The 21,030-nt window shown below is 37.1% G+C and overlaps 1 protein-coding gene across 6 annotated transcripts in view; it reads left to right on the top strand.

Moving 5' to 3' along the window:
• SENP7 (SUMO specific peptidase 7) overlaps nt 1-20,664 on the top strand; it is a 42,201-nt gene extending 21,537 nt beyond the window's left edge. For 5 of the 6 annotated variants that reach the window (XM_060770700.2, XM_060770704.2, XM_060770698.2 and 2 more), the window contains 17 exons: nt 523-680; nt 1,203-1,542; nt 1,653-1,816; nt 3,102-3,239; nt 3,773-3,806; nt 5,288-5,458; nt 6,008-6,261; nt 9,320-9,456; nt 10,704-10,820; nt 11,102-11,221; nt 12,561-12,653; nt 13,887-14,104; nt 14,868-14,917; nt 16,367-16,407; nt 16,789-16,857; nt 18,076-18,226; nt 19,246-20,664. In XM_060770700.2, coding sequence (XP_060626683.2) covers nt 523-680; nt 1,203-1,542; nt 1,653-1,816; nt 3,102-3,239; nt 3,773-3,806; nt 5,288-5,458; nt 6,008-6,261; nt 9,320-9,456; nt 10,704-10,820; nt 11,102-11,221; nt 12,561-12,653; nt 13,887-14,104; nt 14,868-14,917; nt 16,367-16,407; nt 16,789-16,857; nt 18,076-18,226; nt 19,246-19,383 — 2,393 coding nt within the window. In that variant the 3' untranslated portion in view covers nt 19,384-20,664. The remainder of the gene's footprint in view (nt 1-522; nt 681-1,202; nt 1,543-1,652; nt 1,817-3,101; nt 3,240-3,772; nt 3,807-5,287; nt 5,459-6,007; nt 6,262-9,319; nt 9,457-10,703; nt 10,821-11,101; nt 11,222-12,560; nt 12,654-13,886; nt 14,105-14,867; nt 14,918-16,366; nt 16,408-16,788; nt 16,858-18,075; nt 18,227-19,245) is intronic. The other variant, XM_060770703.2, reaches the window with a different exon arrangement.
• The last annotated feature ends 366 nt before the right edge of the window (nt 20,665-21,030 follow it).

Raw genomic sequence — 21,030 nt, 5'->3', positions numbered from 1 at the left:
TTCTAGCCGCCAGGGGAGCTGTCGCTTTCATTGTCCATCTGCAACACTGATGAAGTACTTCCGCATTCCCCGCATGTTTTGCTGGAGTGCTTTTTGCTGGAGTCTTTTTATGGCCTCATAAATTAGTTAATTAGCCTCCCCACACATAGGTGGTACCTAATTTTCCTACTTGACAGATGCAACTGTCTTTCGGCTTGCAAAGGTCGACAACAAGCTACACAATTGGCTGGACACTCACTCTGACCTGGCTGGCTTCGAACTCATGACCTTCTGGTCAGAGTGATCTTAATGCAGCTGACACTCAGCCAGCTACCTTTTTATATCTTCTCAGCCCAAGTGAGAATCACTGAATACACTAGGACTTATCTCTGAGTAACATGCAAAGGATGGCAGTGTTTTGTCCCATTTAATGTAGATTTTTATTCCATAAGTTCTAGATTTAGCGCAGTAAAACTGTGTTCTTAAATAAATGTTAGCTTGCATTTAACTATTAATTCTTGTTGTTATTGTTTTTAAATAAAGACTGTAGTGTAAAAAATAAAGGAGATTGGCCAGTGAAAGGAAGAAGAGATTCCAAGAGTGTTTGTCTGAGGGAAGCAAGCTCTCAAAATAATGAGATAAAAAATAGAAGGAGTGATACTTTCTTAAATCAACAGAATGCATATTCATCACCGCCATGTGTAAGTAACTTGTGCATGTTTTTTTTATATATATATAAATTCTGTATATAATCAGTATATATCAATTTGGGGATATGAGTTCTTTCTTTCTACAGAATTCACATTACTATGGTCAGAACTTGGGATAGGTCACAGTTTGCATTACAGGAAGCCATTTTTTTCCTGCCTTGAACCATAAGGTGACATGTAAAAAATAAGAGTACTATTATTACATTTTGAAAAATGAATGTGATCAGGGTGCATGAGTGTAACAAGAGTGAAATCCACTATACATACCAGGACTAAGACTTTCTAGTGTATCCCTGCTCAAGTGACATCCAGTATATATACTAGGTCTAAGAGGTCTTAGTATTTCCCCTCCCAACTTGAATGGGGCCTCACTACACTAGTCACTTGCATTTCATCTGGTTTGATAAAGCAGCAGGCATTGCTTAAAATGTATTAATAATTATCAGGATGTGAAGAAATCATCACTTAGGGGGGAAAATCATCATACTTTGTTTTTGTTTTTTGTTTTGGTAGAAGGAAGAAAGGAGGGATCAAATCAAATCATCTGTCTGCAAAGACTTAAACAAGCACCATACAAACGATTCTCAGCAGGAAAATAATCCCAAGCCTGTGGAATCGGATGGGACTCAAAAAATCACCACAAGTAAACAAGACATTCATGTCAACAGTCCAAATGAAAATTCCTCAAACTCTTCTTCCAGCAGATCTCAGTCTTCTATCACCAGGAAACACAAGGAGGTTTCACCAGCCACCAATTCTCCTAGAAAGAAGAAAGTGAATATAACTCTGCCTCCAGAAGAGCCACTAAATGAATCTGAAAGAAATAAAGACACAACAGATTCACCTGATCCAAGTATATAACTCCCCTATCTTTATTTCTGTAAAAAATAGATAGCTAGACAAAAATAAATATTATTAAATTAAATTATACCAATAACATGCTCTTGTGTTGCTATGTTTCAGTTGTCCTGTCTAGTGATGAAGAAGGATGTGTTGAAGCAAAAGAACCAGTGTATTTGCAGACTGAGAAAGGCCATTCTCCCCTGAAGAAAGAATCAGAACAAGAATCTGAAGTGCCTTTGTCAGAAGAGCTATCAGAGAGCATATCTGGAGGCAAAACAGAACAAGTAAACTATTGCTCTATATGCAGTCATGATGGTTTTATATATTTACCGCTATACACAAAAAACATATCTATTTATATGTCACTCAAATCACTGGTGTTTTTCTTTGTTTTGCTTGTTGAAAGCAGTAAGAATATTATATCAGTTCCAATCTTGCTTTCGGCAGCCCTGCTTCAGAAAATCATGGGCCTATAGTGAATTGCATTTGTAAATACCACCCTAACATCAGAATTAGAATGCAGACCATACTTCTCTTGATTAAAAAATATGAATATGTCACCACCATGTGATTAAAAACTAAAATTTGATGTTCAGTGGCTCATTATGATATATTAACTTTTGCTTGTATAGATAGTAATCAAAACTCTGATTATTGTTATCCATATAAACTTAAGGACTATGGAGAAGTTCCTCTTTATAGAGTTTTGGAAACATGAATTTTGTATGGCATCTCCCAGAATCTACTAGACAGCATGACCACTGGCTTTAAATCTCCCCCATCTTTTTCCAAACTTTGTTTTGAAAAAAGAAATTTAAAGGTATCCTGAGAAAAAATTGCCTACCCTGTTTGGCACAAGTCTGCCCACACGAAGCAGGTGAACATAGCATTGAACAAAACATACAGAATAATCATAGGATGTCTCAAAGTGATGCCTCTTGATAAACTCTACAAGTTAACTGGCATTGCCCCCTCCTCCTGGATATATGACAGGAATTTGCTGCCAACTGAGAGAAATAAGGTTGAACAATGTGAAAACCGTCCACTGCATGGCTATCAGACTCCTCCTAGTAGACTCAAATCAAGGAAGAGTTTCATGAGAACCACCACTCCTCTTAACATTATTCCAACAACAGCAATAGTATCCGTCTGGGCAGCTAAACCAATAAATCTCAAATGGATAGCACCCCACAAGGGTCTTCCTACAGGGGCAAACCAAGAATTGGCAACTTGGAAGTCCCCGAACAGACTCAGAAATGGAGTTGGCAGATCAAAAGATAACCTGGAAAATGGCACTATGTAGAAGTATTCTCCACCTTATGCGACTGTGGAGCAGAACACACAACTCTGTATGCTTGTCTGCAATGTCCTGCCTCATATACAGAGGAAGAATTGTTGGAGGCTACTGACAATGCGGTTGCTCTTGCCCGTTTTTGATCAAAATATATTTAACCACTTGTGCTCCTATTTTTATCACCTTTATGCTAATTTATGCAATGTTTTTGAAGTGAAATAAAAATGAAAAAATAGAGGAAAAAAGAGTTAAGATAACATATTTATATTTCATAGGTTTCAGATGAACCACTAAAATATCAGCCCTCCACAAACTATAGCACCTCTAGTGAAATGATGGATCTTGCCTTAGAGATAGAATTTGAAAAGGTTTTCTTTGGAAGATATAAAGGAAAAGCAACAGGCTGTGCCAGAGTAAGTTTATTTTATTTATTAAGATAAAATGAAAATTGAAAGAACTCTGAAAGTCTTCTTATGTGAGCCTATGCAGCTCTTTGAATTCTACCCTAGGTTTCTAGGTCAGCACTCTAGATGCATATCCTGATGAAATTCAGAGTGTACTTACTGAGAGCTAGATATATCTGATAAATGCACCCTACAATGATGAAATAAGAGTTTGATTAGTGCATGTGACACAATTATAAACTGAAAGTTCTGTAAGTCACAAAAAATAGTTGTCACGTTTTAAAGCCGGGGTCAGGGATACAGGTGTTTAGTGTTGGATCCTAATCATTGATTTTAAAATAAATTGACCATATATGCATGGTCATTATAGAAAAGACTTTGAGATAATTGTACTACGAATTCATAGGCAATTATTAATGTTAAACTCAAAAAGTCAAATTTTAGCGTTTATGACGAAATTCCATTTTTGTGAGATCAACCATGAAGTGCAATAGTTCTCTTCACAATATTAATTTCATGTTCCACTTTTTTTTACTTTCAAGTTTACACCTGGATATGGCAAGATCCCATTTGAAGGTAAGAATATTTCCTATGTAAGGTGTTGGACAGCATCTTACAAAGGTAAAGGTTCCCCCTGACATTAAATCTATTCGTGTCCGACTCTGTCCAACACTGGGGGTTGGTGCTCATCTCCAGTTCTAAGCCGAAGAGCTGGTGTTGTCCGTAGACACCTACAGGATCATGTGGCCAGCATGACTGCATGGAGTACCATTACTTTCCCGCAGAAGCGGTACCTATTAATCTACTCTCATTTACATGTTTTCCAACTGCTAGGTTGGCAGAAGCTGGGGCTAACAGTGGGAGCTCATCCCATTCCCCGGATTTGAACTTCCAACCTTTCAAGGGCTGCTTTAAATAGGTTTTCACAGCAACATTCGTATTTGCTGTTTTAATGTAAGCTGTTGGTATAAAATCAAAACGTGCTCTTAAAGGTGTTTTGAACCATAAAATTAGAATACCTAATCCAAACTATTTCTACAGCTGGAATTGGAAATTTTGTTCCTTTGGCCTAGAATTTGCAACAGCCTCAACCAGCATTACCAGGAAAACTATAGTAATTGTAGTCTAAACAGATTAGAATACTGTTATAATAGAAATAGTGGTAGAGTATATGCTTCACCTACAAAAGCTGCTTGGTTCAATATTGAGCATCTCTTGTTCAAGATGAATGAACCAGTCAGCAAAAACACTTTGCCTAAGATTCTGGCAAACCAAAGCAGTCAGTGCTGGACTAAATAGAGCACTAGCCTGACCTGGTGTAAATGTATGTATGTATGCACTTAATAAATGATATAAAGAACTATGCTTTGTAAAATACCAGACTTGTTAAATTTGACTTAATAGGCTAATTATTTTTGAAAGAAAAGTTGACTTTTTAAGATATTTAGGATCCAAGTTGAGAAGACTTTAAATATTTCAAATATGACAGATTTGATTATTTTCCATTTATAGTTTAAAACTTGTTTATGAGCAGTCCAAAACTGGAGTTTGGTGAATGAAGTAATAATCTGGCATTTTCAAAGCCCTACTAGGTCACACTTTAGAGTAAACATGCTTGGAATACCTCCCCACCCCAGAAGTTCTTTATTTGTTTTTGTTTTTCTTTAATGGGTTTCAAGGATTAGGGGATTCCTTTTGTCAGTTATAAACTAGTTTACGTAAGGGGTCATTTGGCCTGTAGGAGGAAAATGAGGGTGTGGGTGGAATGGGACTTTGAACCCATCAAGTCCAAAGTTTCTTGCAATCTTCCTCCAGAACATCACATTTTGAGGTATATTTGCAGTAGTTCTACACTGGAAGAACTTTTCATAAGTATATCAAAGACTCCTCTCTGCCAATGGAAAGATCCTCGCTCTTCCCTAATCCCTCCAATCAAATAATTTGGGAATGAGATGTTACCTAGAGTTATTATTGTTATGGAAAATTGTAATGTTCCAATTGTGGGATCAATTCAATCTTTTATGTTGCTATTGATTTTATATTATTTTTCCTCGCAGTGGACCCTGGTAAGAAAATGGAACTGTCACTTGATTTACTGCATTTAAGAAGGTTTGGGCTGTGGATGAACAGTGATCTGGGGAGTGAGGCTATTCTTTTCCTTTGGCTGTCACCAGATTACATTAAACGGATTGAAAAGGAAAGAGGAACTTCCATCTTAAACAAGCAAGGTGTGTGTAGTTAATTAAAATGTATTTAGGCTTTCTTAGAAATGTGTACATTGTGCAGTTATATATTAACAGCATTTAGATTTAGCTATATAAACTATGTAATGTATAAATCAACCTCTTTTATAAATTGAGGACAGGTTTGGAGGCCAAATTTATGGATTTTGAGACTCAACAAAATCCATAAACCCATTGGGTTCTCCTCTTGCCTTTCACCACTCTACTCACAAATGGTGATGGTGTGTATATGTGTGTGTGTGTGTGTGTGTTAAGGTGCCTGGACACATGATTAAGTCAGTCCATATTTTTTACTTAATTTACAAATAGGTATGTAGGATAATAAAAAATTGTCTACGCTAAAAAGAACAATCCTTTGTATGTTTCTACCATAATTCATTTGCTGTCGGAGGTTTTGTATCAGGTAAATTTGAAAACCTTATAAACATTTTAATATTTTTTTATAATTCTTTTATAAAGTAGCTGCATAAAACCCAGAGTAGCATTCTAACACCCTTCTCCCCCCCCCCCAAATATTGTTTATTCTTCTTACAGACAAAAACATTGAGTTCATTTTTATTTTAATGCCTGAGCCACTTTCAGAAGAGGAGTTTGTCATGCTGAACAAAATACTTGTGGAAGTGAGCAAGAAAAACATGTCCCCAGAACTCACTGAATCCTTACTTTGGGAGCAAGCCGTAAAAGAAATTTCATGGGAAGAAAACGCCTTCATGAATTATTGCTATCAGTCATTTCAGCTGCAGTTACAAAAGGACAATGCATCCATGCTAACAAAGCAGCCATCACAGGTAAATTAATTAGTCTCAACTGAAACATTTCAATTAAGAAGAATTGTGAAAATTTTACACAAAATCTCCAATTTGCCAGTGAGAACACTCTCTGCATTGTTAACACCTTTAACGTTTACATCTCAGAATCTTTACAATTTACTATTTTAGAGGTGTAGCTGTGTTTAATCAGTTGGAACAAACGTCTTGTGGCACATTACAGATTAAGAAGTTTGTCAGGACATTTTTTTCTCAGTTTGAAAATTAAGTAGTATGTTTTTTGTGATGTGAAGTTCTCACTAGCCTTAGTGTGTTTACAGCTTTGATATTATAGATCTAGTCCCTGTTTATAAATTATCTTGAATTAAGGGATAAAGAATGTTTGGCCAGGTTTGCTGATGATGCTGAATAATTTAAAAATTGTATATAGTATATATAAAATACAGTTTATCTAAAGCTTTTATCCAAATCATGAGAATATATGTATGGCAAATTAGTGTAAACAAGTATAAAGTTATGTATTTGGGGGGGGGGGAATCTAGCTTCATAGACATTAATGCTAAGCTGGCAGTGTCTTAAGTAAGAAAAGAAACCTTGGAGTTGTGATGGATATGAACAACTGACACAAGAAACTCAGATTGGATGCTGGGAATAATAATAAGGAACTTAAAATAAAACTGAAGTAGGGCAAGTAAGAGGAGATGTAATGGAGACGTGAGTAATAGTAAACTTTGGAAGATTCAGGGCAGATAGAAGGAGGTATTTCTCTAGACAGTGCATAGTTTAAGTGTTGGTTTTGCCACCAGAAGTAGTAGTGGTGATCATAGAATCATAGGATTGGAAGACACCACATGGACATCTAGTCCTACTGCTGCTGTGTAGGAAAAGCACAAAGTATCCATGACAGATGGCCATCCAGTCTCTGTTTAAAAGCCTCAAAAGAAGGAGCTTCCACTGCACTCCAAGGCAGAGAGCCCCACTGCTAAACAGCTCTTACTGTCAGGAAGTTCTTCCTAATGTCCAATGTAAACAGCTTTAAAACAGGATTGAATACATTTCTGGAGGATGGAGGTGGTTACCTGTAATTACTGATATGTACTCCCTCCAGTACCATTTGTATCAGTGGTACACAATTTGCTGGGGAGCCTGAACAGGAAGGTGCTGTCTCAGTCTTGCCATGTGCAATCAGTTAACTGCTAGGTTAGCCTTTGGTCTGATCAGTTATAGTTTTGTAATGTAATCAGGACCATTCCAACAGATAGCATTAAGGACTTAACCACCTGGTTATTATTGGGTCATTTGCAAGCCAGGGTGCAGTAACTGAAGAACAATAAAAGAAGCACTAGCTTCTCTGTAGTTAGAGCAAAGAGAGTGAGTGAGATAGAGTTACTGAAGAACAATAAAAGACGCACTACAAAAAGGGGGTTGGCTTATTGCTGTACAAAGAACTCCACACAATTGCTGCAACATGATCCAACATTATGGTTTTATATGTTTTACCTTCTTAATTGCAGCCCAGCTCTTGTTTTTTGAATGAGGAGGTAGATGGGTAGAGTTTTCCCTGATTGTGGACCTAATATAGGAAATCGAATGACTTGACGATGGAACTGGACAATGCTTGATAATAAGGAGACGCTAATTGTGTTGTTTTCATTGCTCTTGTTGTGTTTTATACTGTTTTAATGTTTTAATCTGTATTATGATTTTATGTGTACTGATTTGTTGGAACCCGCCTTGAGTCGCTGATTGGCTAAGAAAGGCGGTATACAAATAGAGTACATAAATAATAAATAAATTCATTGATGATTGCAGGAACAAACTAAGAACTCTGAGCACATCAGTAGAATTTATTTATTTATTTATTTATTTACATCGCTTCTACCCCGCCCTTCTCACCCCCGAGGGGGGACTCAGGGCGGCTTACATGGGCAACAATTCAATGCCATAATGTCAATACAACAACATAAAATCAAATACATAAAAAATAACAATAACATTAATTAAAATCACATACTCATATACTAACATAGTCGCCTAACCAAAATCCCATATCCGTTTCCTATTGTCATAATCCTATGGTCCGGTTCAGTGTCTGAGTGCTGCTAAGTCCACTAGCCGAAAGCCTAACTTCAAAACCACGACTTTAGTTTTTTTCCTAAAAGTGAGGAGGGAGGACGCCAATCTAATCTCATTGGGAAGCGAATTTCAGTTGTCTCTTGTTAAAGATGTTATGCAGAATGTAGAGTAAAGATAGATGTGCTAACAATAGTATTTTGATAATTCTAATAATTTGTTTAGCACCTTAATAGCGTATTCCAGTCAATGAGAAATCCAGGTTTAGGTTCAATCTAATATCAGGTGGTAGGAATTCCTAGTTATGTTCTTATTTATACCTTTGGACTCCTTTGTCTCCAGACATGTCTCTTAAAGGCCAGGCCAGGTTTTCAATAATACCAATTTCTCTGGGGCTTGAGCATTGTTTGCGGTTACTCAGCTCCATTTCAGTTTCTGTCAGATTGGTGATGATAACCCTCTACATTGCATTGCTGGTTGAGGCATCAACATTTATAAGCTATTTCCAAGAGAAGGTACAATGTAAAGGCAATAAACTATATTCTTTTGTTATTTTTAAAAATAAAAAATCATGATTAAATGTTTACAAAATCAGTATCCATCAGGTTCTTTGGTAATCATTTTGGAAAATACATCAATAACAGTAAGATATTACTTCAGGCTGCTGAATGTCAGTGTTAGAAATATCTGGATGAGAAGCTTTCTTTCTTCTGGGTGTATTTTGAGATGGCGTGATTGGCAGATACGGGTTTTATAGGCAGAAGACACACATACCAGAAATTTAAAATAAGGGCTGAAAGGTAGGCAAGTGATAGAGATTATTTTATCATGGATCTTCCAGTACAAATTACAGATTTTGTGAAAGACAATAAATATCTTACTGAATTAAGATCATGAGCTGTTTCTTGCAGCCAGCATTACAATTTCATTGGTCCTACTTACATTCTCTTATACAATTAATGATTGAACATATGGTTGATTTTGAACATAATCTCTTTCTTTTTAGCAGGAATCAAAGGCTATCCTTGCCAAACCCAATTACACTCTACTGCAAAAGCAAAGTAATGGTCTATATTCCTTTTCTATTTCTTCGGCGAAAATGAACAAATGGAAGGACTTGACAGAAAATGGCCCTATAAAAAAGTATGTTTAGTTATTTACATAATATTGAAATATCCAGAAGTTGGAGGACAACCTAATTTATTGCTGTAGATTATCATGGTACCTGTGCTCAAAAGGCAGTATATATTGCCTGCTCTTTCAGTTCTAGTGTTATACCAGCTTAAGGCTGTGACATAATCACATGTCAACAGAGCCGGAAACCTCCCAAAAGCCATCAAGAACCCATTAGGATCCACAGGTTTCTTGTGGAGTCCCTCTCAATGTGTCTCCCATCCTATGAAGAGCCCGAGTTCCAGCAAATACTAAACACTGGTTCATGATCTATCCATGGCAGCAGAATTCTAGACTATTATTCCTTTCCCAGATCACACTAGCTTCACCACTACAGAAAAGAGGGTTTAGAGCAGTGGTTCCCAGCCTTTTTTTTTTTTTGACTAGGTACCACTTTGACCAGGGACCACTCTCCAACATTAGTACCAAAAGGGTTACAGATCAGTTTTCAGTCAACTTTAGGTTTAGTTTGGTTATTTGGGGTGCTGATTCAGAAAATTGCATTGGACAGACCACATCAACTCTAGTTTCTGATACAGAACATATGCCTTCCAGTAATTGCCATCTGCTCACCCACAGAAAGCCATATTTAATAATCTAGAGCTGATGTGGTCATAGTAATCTTTTGAGGGTAGTCAGCCTCTCCCCTCCTGACATCCTGTTGCCATGGCACTATAAGAGGGTTTTGCGAGACCAGTCGTTCTTGTTGCCACGTGGTTTTTTTTTTAATAATCTTTATTGAATTTTTTTCACAAGAGATTAAAAGCAAAGACAGAAAAGAAAGATAGGATTTGGGGGGGGGTGTTTGGGGCAATGGGCAAGGACTGATAGGAACGGGAGGGATGGGAGAGGTAGTGGGGAGATAAGGGGGAAGGGGAGGGTTTAGGGTAGTGGTGAGGGGGGGGGGTTAAAATAAAAAAAAAATAAAAAAAATAAAAAGCTTGTGACTTCCCGGTATCATCTTCAGGGTCTCTTCTTTTCCTCTTCTCGTCTTCCGTTTCTTGTTGCCACGTGGTTTTGAGGCAATGGTGTAGTAACGGTGTGGCCACAAACCATATTTTTATTCTTGCAGATCACTAGTGGTCCACGGACCACAGGTTGGGAACCACTGGTTTAGTGTGTGCTCACAAACGTCAGTAGGACCAGATCCATACTTTCCTTTCAATTGTCTTAAGCCTTGGACTTTCAGAATGTTTATTGTCATTTTTGTCTTCCAGCTTGATCATTTATCCTCCTCCACCTGCCAAAGGGGGACTAGGTGTCACAAAAGAGGATTTGGAATGTTTAGAATATGGAGAATACCTGAATGATGTGATCATTGACTTTTACCTTCGGTAAATAATATATTTTCATTTTGTTCTCAAGTGGTGTCTGCTTGATATCAAGGCAGTCTTTTACCACTTAATGCCAGGACAATAGACATTGGGGCCAAATGAAGTTTTAGCATTGAGACGGATTTTATTTCCTTTACAAGGAAAATGGTCTCTTAAAATAGTGCACAGCAATATAGTCTGAAGAATCTGTGTTGTCAGTACAGTTCTGAGTTAATGGAAATAAGCTGGACTAGAAAAAGTTTCAGATTAAGAAACCTAGCCATCTTTTATTGTTTTGGTAGGTATCTGTTATTGGAAAAGACTCCCAAAGAACTTGCTGACCGCTCACATATATTTAGCAGTTTCTTCTATAAGTGCCTGACCAGGACAGAGAAAAACTCAGAAGAAGATCCAAGTCTTTCGTAAGTTGTATTTAAATGTTCTGTGTTGTTTAATTGTTGTTGAGGCAACTTTAACTTATGGTATCTTTTGGATGAGAGCTATCCAAGGATCTCAGTCATTGGTTGCCCTGGTCAGGTCTTTCTACTTTACCAAACATTGTTGTCTTTTCCACAGATCATGCCATTTTGTGATAAAACTGAAACATGATAGTCTCAGTTCAGTCACTTCAGCTTCTAGAGAGAGTTCAGGCTTCATTTTAGCTAGGAGTCATTTATTGGTCATCTTGGTAGTTTGTGGTGTCTCCATGACACTCCTCCAGGATTTCATTTCAAATGAGTCAATTCTCTGCATGTAAGGTTCCTTCACTGTCCAGTTTTCACAACTTTACATATAAACTGGAAATTGATTTAAATGCATTAATACATACCTGTATTTAAAATAATCATGCCTCATGTGGCGTTCTAGACCACATGTGTCAAACTCAAGACCCACAGGCCAAATACAGCCCACCATGTCATTTTATGTGGCCTTCCAGATGCTGGACTACAACATCATTAGACATCATTACTAAATCTCATGTTGTACATCTGGAAGGCTGCAATTTGTTCTTGTTACTCAGGATAGTGAGGTTTGAATTTAGATGCAAGGCTTGTGGCTATGATGTCTGACAATAAAATGTCTTTTGACCTTTCCTTAACCTCAAAACTACAAGTACTGTTAGGTTGTAGTTCCCATTATCCCGACCCCAGTCCACATGGCATATAATCAAAAGTGATGGGAACTATCGTTCCATGACAGCTGGGGACCAAAATTGGATAAAAACTAAAGAACACGACCACTATGTAAAAAAAAAAATGTAGTTAGTCCTCTGTGTTCTCCATCTATGAATTCAACGGCCCTTTGAAGACAACCGTAAAGCTGATGTGACCTTTGATGAAAATGAGCTGGATACCCCTGCTCTAGATCATAGCATTTGGGGGGGGGGGGGGCGGGGAGCAAAGGAAAAGGGTGACATTCTTTCCCAGTAATGTATAGGGAAGGCTCCCAGTTCAGCATTTGTGCCTGTGTTTCTTTTGAAGCCAGTCCTATATTTGGGTAACACAAAGTAATGTTTCGTTCAGTCACATCTGACTTCCTCCCTAGCATATCTCACGGGCATGGGAATAATTCAGATGATAGGCTCTGCTGTTCTGAACAATTGAACAGCTTGTCCAAAAAGCTGAATTTACTTATCTTGCCAGTTAAGTATTATGGCATATAAAACTGTCTAGAACCCCTATGATTGATATGTGCAGAAAAATAAATATATTTCATTCAGTCTCTGATAAGCACTGTAACCATTGTTTTATATCCATACAGGATAGCACAAAGAAGACATAGAGGAGTAAAAAGGTGGACGCGCTATGTAAACATTTTTAGTAAAGACTACATCTTTGTACCTGTGAATGAAGAGTAAGTTGCTGCATTGAGACCTCAGACTTTTTCTGTCTTTGTAATTTGTACTAAGAAAAAATAAAAGTACATGTGTTCCTGAATATAGCTTCTCTAACAGAAAGGTTAGTACCAGAGACAAAAATAACACAGAAAGAATAGGCATAGGTTCCTATACTATATAAAAAGAGCAGTTCAACGTATTTCTCTCTCTGATCTTTTTCCTATACTAAAGAATATGTATAATCATACCTCTTCTCCCCCCCCCCACCCCCATGTCTTCGATGATTTAACACTCATTGTAAAACTGTTTAACTAACACGGCTTCATAACTTATATACTATACCTTCTCTTGTTTCCCATTTCCCTCTTCTTTTTCCCTTTTACTGTTCGTTTGAATTAAAAATAATAATTTTCTTTTTTTTCGAAAACAAAATTTATTTGAAGACCAAAAAAACCCCATAATTCAGCAAACCTTTAACCCCAAATCAATCATATGCAGATATGAAATAAAAAAAAAACAAAAAAACAGTAATCTCTCAAAAACTTTTAAATCTTTTAGAGACAATTGGAAAGTTCTTTACAAAGTGCATGCTAGGATGATTTCCTTTTTTAATTGGCCTCCACTTTTTTCTGGTGACCAAACCTAGAGAGTTTTGTAAAAAAAAACCTTGTTGGGGATAGCTGTTGACACAGACCTATCTGCTTTCTCCTTTTTCTCTGTGTTCATGCATGCTTAGTAAGGAATTCTGAAGAGAGCAACTACTGTTTACCTTGCCTGTTGTAGGCAGGTACACCCAGTTACAGTGAGATCAGATGTATTGCATTGTTTACTGCAGACAAGCTGCTGCAACCTGATATTAATAATCTGTTTCTCAAGCTCTCCTTCAACATCCTAATGCTGATGCAACTAAAACACTTTGAGCTAGACAAGGCAGTAAGAAGAAAAAGGACTAGACAGGTATAAACAGATTTTGTAAAAAGTAGCTTCTTTACCATAGACTTTGTTAGCTGAGGTATGCCTGTGGTTAAAATTATTGTAATTAATTACATAATTGGGTATCATTTAATTAGGCATCATGATGATAATGAAAAAACTGGGAGCAATGGCCTCAGGATTGTTTCCTACAAAATGAGCACCTTGATTACTGTGTCTTAATGGGAATGACAGCACATTCATAGTGCCTTCATTAATTCATTTGTTCATTCCTATCAGAATAGCCAATCTTGAACTTTTCTCCCTTTTCTTACCAGGTCACATTGGTACATTGCAATCATTTGCTTCCCGTGGCTAGAAGAAGTTATATATGAAGGCTCTCCAGACCAGTGTTCACTTCAGTCAAACTTCCAGAAAGCTCCACATCAGACAGAAACTAAAACTGAGGATGTTAGAACAGAAAGTGTCTTGGTTTTCAATGATTCCTGGAGTAATAAAGAGGAACCATGCATAAACAGCAACCTACAAGCCAGTGGTAAGGAGAAGACCATATGCTGGATAATGTTATATGGTTTTGGGGGCGGGGTGAAAAACAACATACAGCTCTCATACACGTCAGTAGGTGAATTTTAGATAAGCCTTTGGTTTCGGAGAACAATTTGTAGCCCACGTACACTGCAAAAAATAAATTTAATGCTCATGATTACACCTTAAACAGTCAATATAAGAATTGATCCATTGAAATCAGTAGGATTTCATTGTGGCATTGTCAATAACCACAAAAGCAGGTGAAGCTTACATGTTTTTTATGTCGAGAGCTACTTTTGAGTCCCAGTCCTGGGGAAAATGGGGTGTAAATAGTAGTAGTAGTAGTAGTAGTAGTAGTAGTCTTAATAGTATTATTGGTAGTTGTATTTTAGCTGAGAGACTAGGCAGTCAATCAGGAACTGTCCAATTCAGATCTTTCCACAGCCATAATCTTCACTAGAGGGCCTTCAAACCATCTACTGTACTACCTATTTAACAAGACCTATATAAGGGTTGCAACAAGCTATTGTAATTGGAACGTCTGCACATTTTAAGCAGCATTTCTCAGGCTGCGTGCTGCAGCAGTATTTTGGGTAGACCATGCCCTCCCTGGCTTACTTGTTATAGATATTAGTTTTATACTTTGATGCTATTGTGGTTAGATTATTGTTCTTAAAATATACAGTGAGGGTAAGGTATAGTTTTGTTCATGCCATACATTTTGAGTATAAGCCCAACCCCATAACATTGGGGTTTTTTTTAACTTCTAGATGTTCAACCAGCAATTGTATCTCCAGGATTAGATTCCAGTATGTCCAAAGTAAGTGCCTTTGACCTTATTAATACTCTCTATTTTGATTTACTATGCTAAAGTATAATCATTTTGTTTGTGCATGTGGCTCCTTCACTCTCTTTGTGGTATAAGCAATAAAACCATATTTAATGAACCTTCCTTCCTGATTTTGCTGTGGCAGGAAACTGAAATAAGTTGAGGTATTAAATGTACATATAATTGTGGTTTCCTGGTTTGGAAGGACTGGAAAGAATTTCTGGATTCTTCCTACACTTGACAGGAGGAATGAAGAGGCTGCATGCATGGGAAAATATCAAAGTTTGCTTTATTTCTCCTAACACTGGAGTATAATTGATTTATAATACAGTTAAAACAAGCCAGAGATAAAAATCTGATGAGTGAAAAGTCAAAAAAGTAAATTATGAAGCTATCATATTAAAACGTGGTTGATTATAAAAAAATATAAAATAGTACAAACCCTTTATTCATGGATCACTTATCCATGTTCAGAACTTTACCCCTGCCCTTAAATCTTTGTGGCCCTCCTAGGTTCTCCAGTATGCTTCTGACCCAAGTCAAAATATAAGGTTTGTTGTTATCTGCAGTTTCAGATCTACACAGTGGGTTTTGCAATGTAGCTTTTGTGGGTACAGGAGTCTTATTGTAGAATAAAAAGGACTCACCACAACCAATTAATCACCAGATGCCTGTTTATATAAGAAAGGTCTTTACATGATCATAAAGGAGGGAGAACAATCTAATCTCCAGATGCCTGTTTAAATAAGAAACGTCTTTACATGATCATGAAGGAGGGAGAACAATCTAATCTCCAGTGAAAGCCAATTTCACAGCAATGCTACAGATAAAGCCTTGTTACATATACTCATCAACCCAACTTCACAAGGTATTGGGACATGCAAAAGGACCTCCTCCTAAGAACATGCAGGCTCATACAGGAAGAGTGGTCTTTCTGTTATCATGGCCTCAAATCATTTAGGGCATTCAATTAATGATGCAGTAGCTGTTTTTGCTGTTTGTCCAGACCACGAGTCATAAAATAGAGAAAATAATTGCAAAAACAAATTGATGGCTGAAAGCAATTGCTTGCTATAATAACTATGTTGCAGCTCTATTAAACAACTGCAGTGCACTTGGGGGCGTAGAAATGCAAGCTTTTCAGTATTTGTTTTGAAATATTTTTGTTGGCTAATAGAACACAGTTTTGCTTCTTTGTGGTCTCTAACGCACACAAATGAGAGACTAGCAAGCTGCTAACCATAGGTGGCAGGAGTGTCATGCTGCAGATGAGGAAAATACTTGTCTCCCAGATGCTATGTGAAATAGGAAAACTATTAAGTCCTCCCAAAGGCAGCATCAGCCCTGGCCTAACATCTATCCTATTAGAGAGAGAAAGGATTCCTGAGATTATTTATGAAACTTTAATTTACTTCTTCTGATTTGCCAATTTTTTTACAGAGCTCTTCAAACAATTCCAAAAACAAGAAACTTTGTAAACGGTAAGCATTTGCATGAGTAATAATAAGTCAATGCAATGTAGTTTGTAAAAAAGCCAGGACAAAGTAGTGGTTTGAATGTTGGTTAGGGGGAGACTAGGGATGGAATCCCTGCTCAGTCATTGAAAATTGGGTGAATATGGCACGTCATGTTTTCCCAACCTTAGAGGAAGGCAAGTCTTGCCAGGAAAACCCTGCAAGAGGTTCATCTTAGGGTTACCACTAATCAAAAATGACCTGAAAGCACAAAGCAACAACTAAATTAGTTTTTCTTAACTTCTTAATAACAGTTTTAAATTTCAGCTGAAATTTGGAATAGAACAAATAAGAATTGAACTACTGAGCAGTGGAAACTGAAAATAGTTTTTTCCCCCTTTTATGTAGGCCATGCATCCTCATCTTAGATTCTCTGAAGGCAAGCTCTTCACGGAATACAGTTCAGGTCTTGAGAGAGTGAGTAGCTTTTTATTTGATTCTGCATTTTAACAGATTATGTTGAATTAATTTATAGGACAAGAGATTCTCCATTATAACATGTTGAAATCCTGTCCCATGATGCTTTGTGTTCCTTAGACCCTGAATGTTCCCCCTCCCATGAGCCAAAAAGCATAAGATTTGTCTCTTAGAAGATTGCATAGCTTGCCCACCTGCATTTTCCTTGCGTCATCATTAAATGTTCAAGATGAGTAATTTTCTGTCCTGATTTAAGAAGCAAAATTTCACATGAAATTTTTAGGGTGGTCTGATTGAAAATATTTGTGTAATAAGGCTAGGTATGTTATAAACATCTATACAGTAAGGCTGTATGAAACAGAACTGAACATGCAAGATACTATCCAAGCTAAAATAAATAAAGTTGACCAATGTTTCAGCGACCTCTGCTTCTGGGACCATTGCCCAGCTATCTTCTTTATTGAAACCATTTTCTTGGCAGAGAGTATTTCAGCCATCAATAAAATGTTCTTGATTATCCAGGATTTTAATGTTGTTTTTTAAAAAACAACAACAACAACAGATAAACCTGAAACAACGCTTTAATAGGTCAAGATTTCTCCTGCTGTTCCATTATATTTTAGTACAAAGTGATTGTGCACCATTCTTGAATCTTTAAACAACAAAGGGTTGTTATTTTTTTTAAAAAAAATAACCAAGTGTTTAAACATGGCTCTTAATTATTTTTCAAGTATCCAAAGAGTGTGTTGGATTTAGGTGAGTGGTGGCACAGTGTGTTAAACCGCTGAGCTGCTGAATGTGCTGACCAGAAGGTCAGTGGTTCAAATTTGGGGAGTAGGGTGAGCTCTCGCTGTTAGGCCCAGCTTCTGCCAACATAGCAATTCAAAAACATGCAAATGTGGGTAGATTAATAGGTACTGCTTTTAGGAGTTAATGCAGGAAGGTAATGGCGCTCCATGTAGTCATTCTGGCCACATAACCTTGGAGGTGTCTACGGACAACACCAGCTCTTTGACTTAGAAATGGAGATGAGCACTGCTCCCAGAGTCAGACACGACTACACTTAATGTCAAGGGAAACCTTTACCTTTACCTTTAGTCATATTTAGGTCTTATTGACATGTGAAGTTTCAGTCAGCTATGACTTAACTTTTCACATTGATTTAAATGGGACCTAAGGGTAACTAACTTCGGATTCACCCCACCACTTTTATTACAGATATCTAGAAGCAGAATGGGAAGCAAAATGCAAAACACATCGGGAGTTCAACAAATCTGCGATGGTGGCTTTCTATCCAAGAGTCCCTAAACAAGATAATAGCAGTGACTGTGGAGTATATTTACTGCAATATGTAGAAACTTTCTTCCAGGTACAAAGATTTTTTTGTTTTGTTTTGTTTTGTTTTTAACTTTTCTGGGAAATCAATGACTGAAAAGGCCAGTCAGTTTTGATAGGTTCCACTTATTTTTATGAGGAATTATAGATTCAGTCCATTATTATGCATTCTGTTCTTATATCTGTCTTGAATCAGTTTTTTTTTAATATAATTGATATAGGATTGACCAGCTTGGTAGAACTGATTTTTCTTGGTTTGAATCAAACTAGTCTGCTTGGAAATTTGACTAGATGATGCTAAAGCCCTTCAGGCTTGTAGTTTCATAATTCCAGAAAAAAACCTTTAACAAAGCATATATCTATAATGTCTTCCAGTATAATGTTTAGTACATGGGTCTGTTCTGTCCCAGGGCCCTCCATATGGGTTAGTTACTTGCTGATTCAGCAATCACAATTCTATCCATCGTTGAACTGCTATTTTCATAACAACACTGAAATATTTACTGTTTTTAGTTTGATAATATATACAGTCTTCCTTCCCCCTTTGTGTTTTGTTTTTTACTTTTATGGATTTGATTATTCATGGATTTGGGTAAATTCCTCTCTAGGGATTTCTGAATCCTCAAGTGTGACTCTTTGGTCAACTTTATCCATTCATACCAGAGGAGTTAGAGCAGGTCTGCACAACCTGTGGCCCTCCAGGTTATTGGGGCTCCAACTCCCAGAAGCCCTACCAAGCTTATCCAGTAGTCAGGAATTCTGAAGTCCAAAGTGCCTGGAGGGCCTAGGCTATGCAGACCTGACTTAGAGATTTCAAGAGAGAACAGTCAGCTTCCTGGGTAATAAAATAGTAATTTTTTATTTGTGGTTTTTCATTTTCATGGTGATTTTTTGCCTCTAACCCCAGCAAATGTGGAGGGTTGGCTGTATTTCTCCTTCAGATAACATATTTTAAACGTTAGGGACATCTGAGATCTTTGCAAAGAGACGGTGATATTTGACTTTAATCTTCAGAATAACATTCTAACATCTCTCTCCCTCTTAAATCATCAGAACCCTATTGTTAACTTTGAGTTCCCAATGCGCTTGGAGCGATGGTTCCCTCGCCAATTAGTACGAAGCAAGCGGGAAGAAATTAGAGACTTGATCTTGCAACTTCACTTGCAGCAGCAGCAGGGCAGCAAAAGCTAGCCAGATTTTTCTTCTGATCTTGAGAAACACAAGACTCTTGTCCAGAAACATTGGAAATCCAATCAGCAGAAGCTATGCTTCCATCTTTGGAAAAAGGAACAATTGCATAAAATGTTGTATTTCTGTGTTTGTCTTGGGTTTTATATTTGCTTTGTATTGCAGGCAATGTAGGCATATGAATTGTAATTATTTAATGTAAATATTGGTTATACTATCTACTTGGATTTTTATTTTGAAAATCAGAAGCATCATAACAGAAATCTGCTTCCTTCCAAATAGATCCTTAACTGAAAAATCTGTGCCTGCATGAGAGAAAGAGATTGAGAGAGAGCCATAAAGATACCATCTTAGGGTTGTTTTCCATGCTAAAAAGTCATGCCATGTGCTCTTTCAGATACCATAAAAGATGTAGATAAAAGGTTTTATATTTATAGTTAATATAGGAGAATATCCGCTTCAGAGTACTTGACATATATTGGCTTTTTTCAGATGCTGATGCCCACTAAAGCATTCTGGTTTTCATTTCTAAAACTTGGAAATTAGGAGATTACTTTTTGGGCTACAGCTTCCATAATACCACAGCTGCCATGACCATTGAGATTCTGGGATTTATAGATCACTAACTATTTTTGCCAAGTTCTGCTAAAATTTAAGAACAGAGTATGGATTGATGCCAAAAATGTAATGAGCTTTATACAGGGTGCAAAGGAAGGCAAAGTTGATGTCACTTTTTTCCATGTATGATGATAACTTACACCAGATTTAAAGTCCTATTCTTTCTGCTGTGCAGCACTTAGTATGAATACTGTGTATTTTAATATATACTAATACAAGGCCCTATGGTCTTTGCTATATTGGGTGCAGCTTTAGCTTACAGCTAGTAAAGTGTCATCCTTCTAAAAGTTGTTAGTGTTTTGTGATATTTATCTCAAGAGTGAGAAATAGGCGCTTTTCCGCATTCCTGTGCTCAGAGCTGGGAGTAAGTCCCAGTCTCGTAAACCAGCTGATGTTCATAATGTAAACAAATGTTATGTAAAGAATAACCTTGATTTTAAAACAAAAGTTCACTTTGTTGCTCAAAAGATTTATCATGGTTAGAGACATTATGTATTGAAAAGCAGAATACTTGTGAATCTCTCAAGTATTCACACTTGTTGCTAAAGCTATTCATGGAATAGATATAAAGAATTAAAGCTTTGTGAAGTGGTTCCATATTTAAATCTGAATTGGGTCCATATTTGATAAACTAACTGAATAAATTCAGATATTTTTTCAAAAAGATTTGAGCTCATTTGTCTGCATGTTTCTGCTGCATTCATTAACAGAAGGAATAAGAGTATAGTGTCTAGTTCCAGGTAAGTCATGCTACTCCGCTATTCTGCCTTGGTCAGACCACACTTGGAATACTGTGTACAGTTTGGGGCACCACAATTGAAGGGAGATGTTGAAAAGCTGAAATGTGTCCAGAGGAGGGCAACTAAAATGATCAAGGGTCTGGAGAACAAGCCCTATGAGGAGTGGCTTAAAGAGCTGGGCATGTTTAGCTTGCAAAAGAGAAGGCTGAGAGGAGGCCATGTGTAAATATGTGAAGGAAAGTCATAGGGAGGAGGGAGCAAACTTATTTTTTGTTGTCCTGGGGACTAGGAT

The sequence above is a fragment of the Anolis sagrei genome, chromosome 3 (assembly GCF_037176765.1).
Source record: "Anolis sagrei isolate rAnoSag1 chromosome 3, rAnoSag1.mat, whole genome shotgun sequence".
Taxonomy (NCBI): Eukaryota; Metazoa; Chordata; class Lepidosauria; order Squamata; family Dactyloidae; genus Anolis; species Anolis sagrei.
The sequence above is the reverse complement of the archived record's forward strand: the minus strand, read 5'-3'. Positions and strand labels throughout refer to the sequence as shown.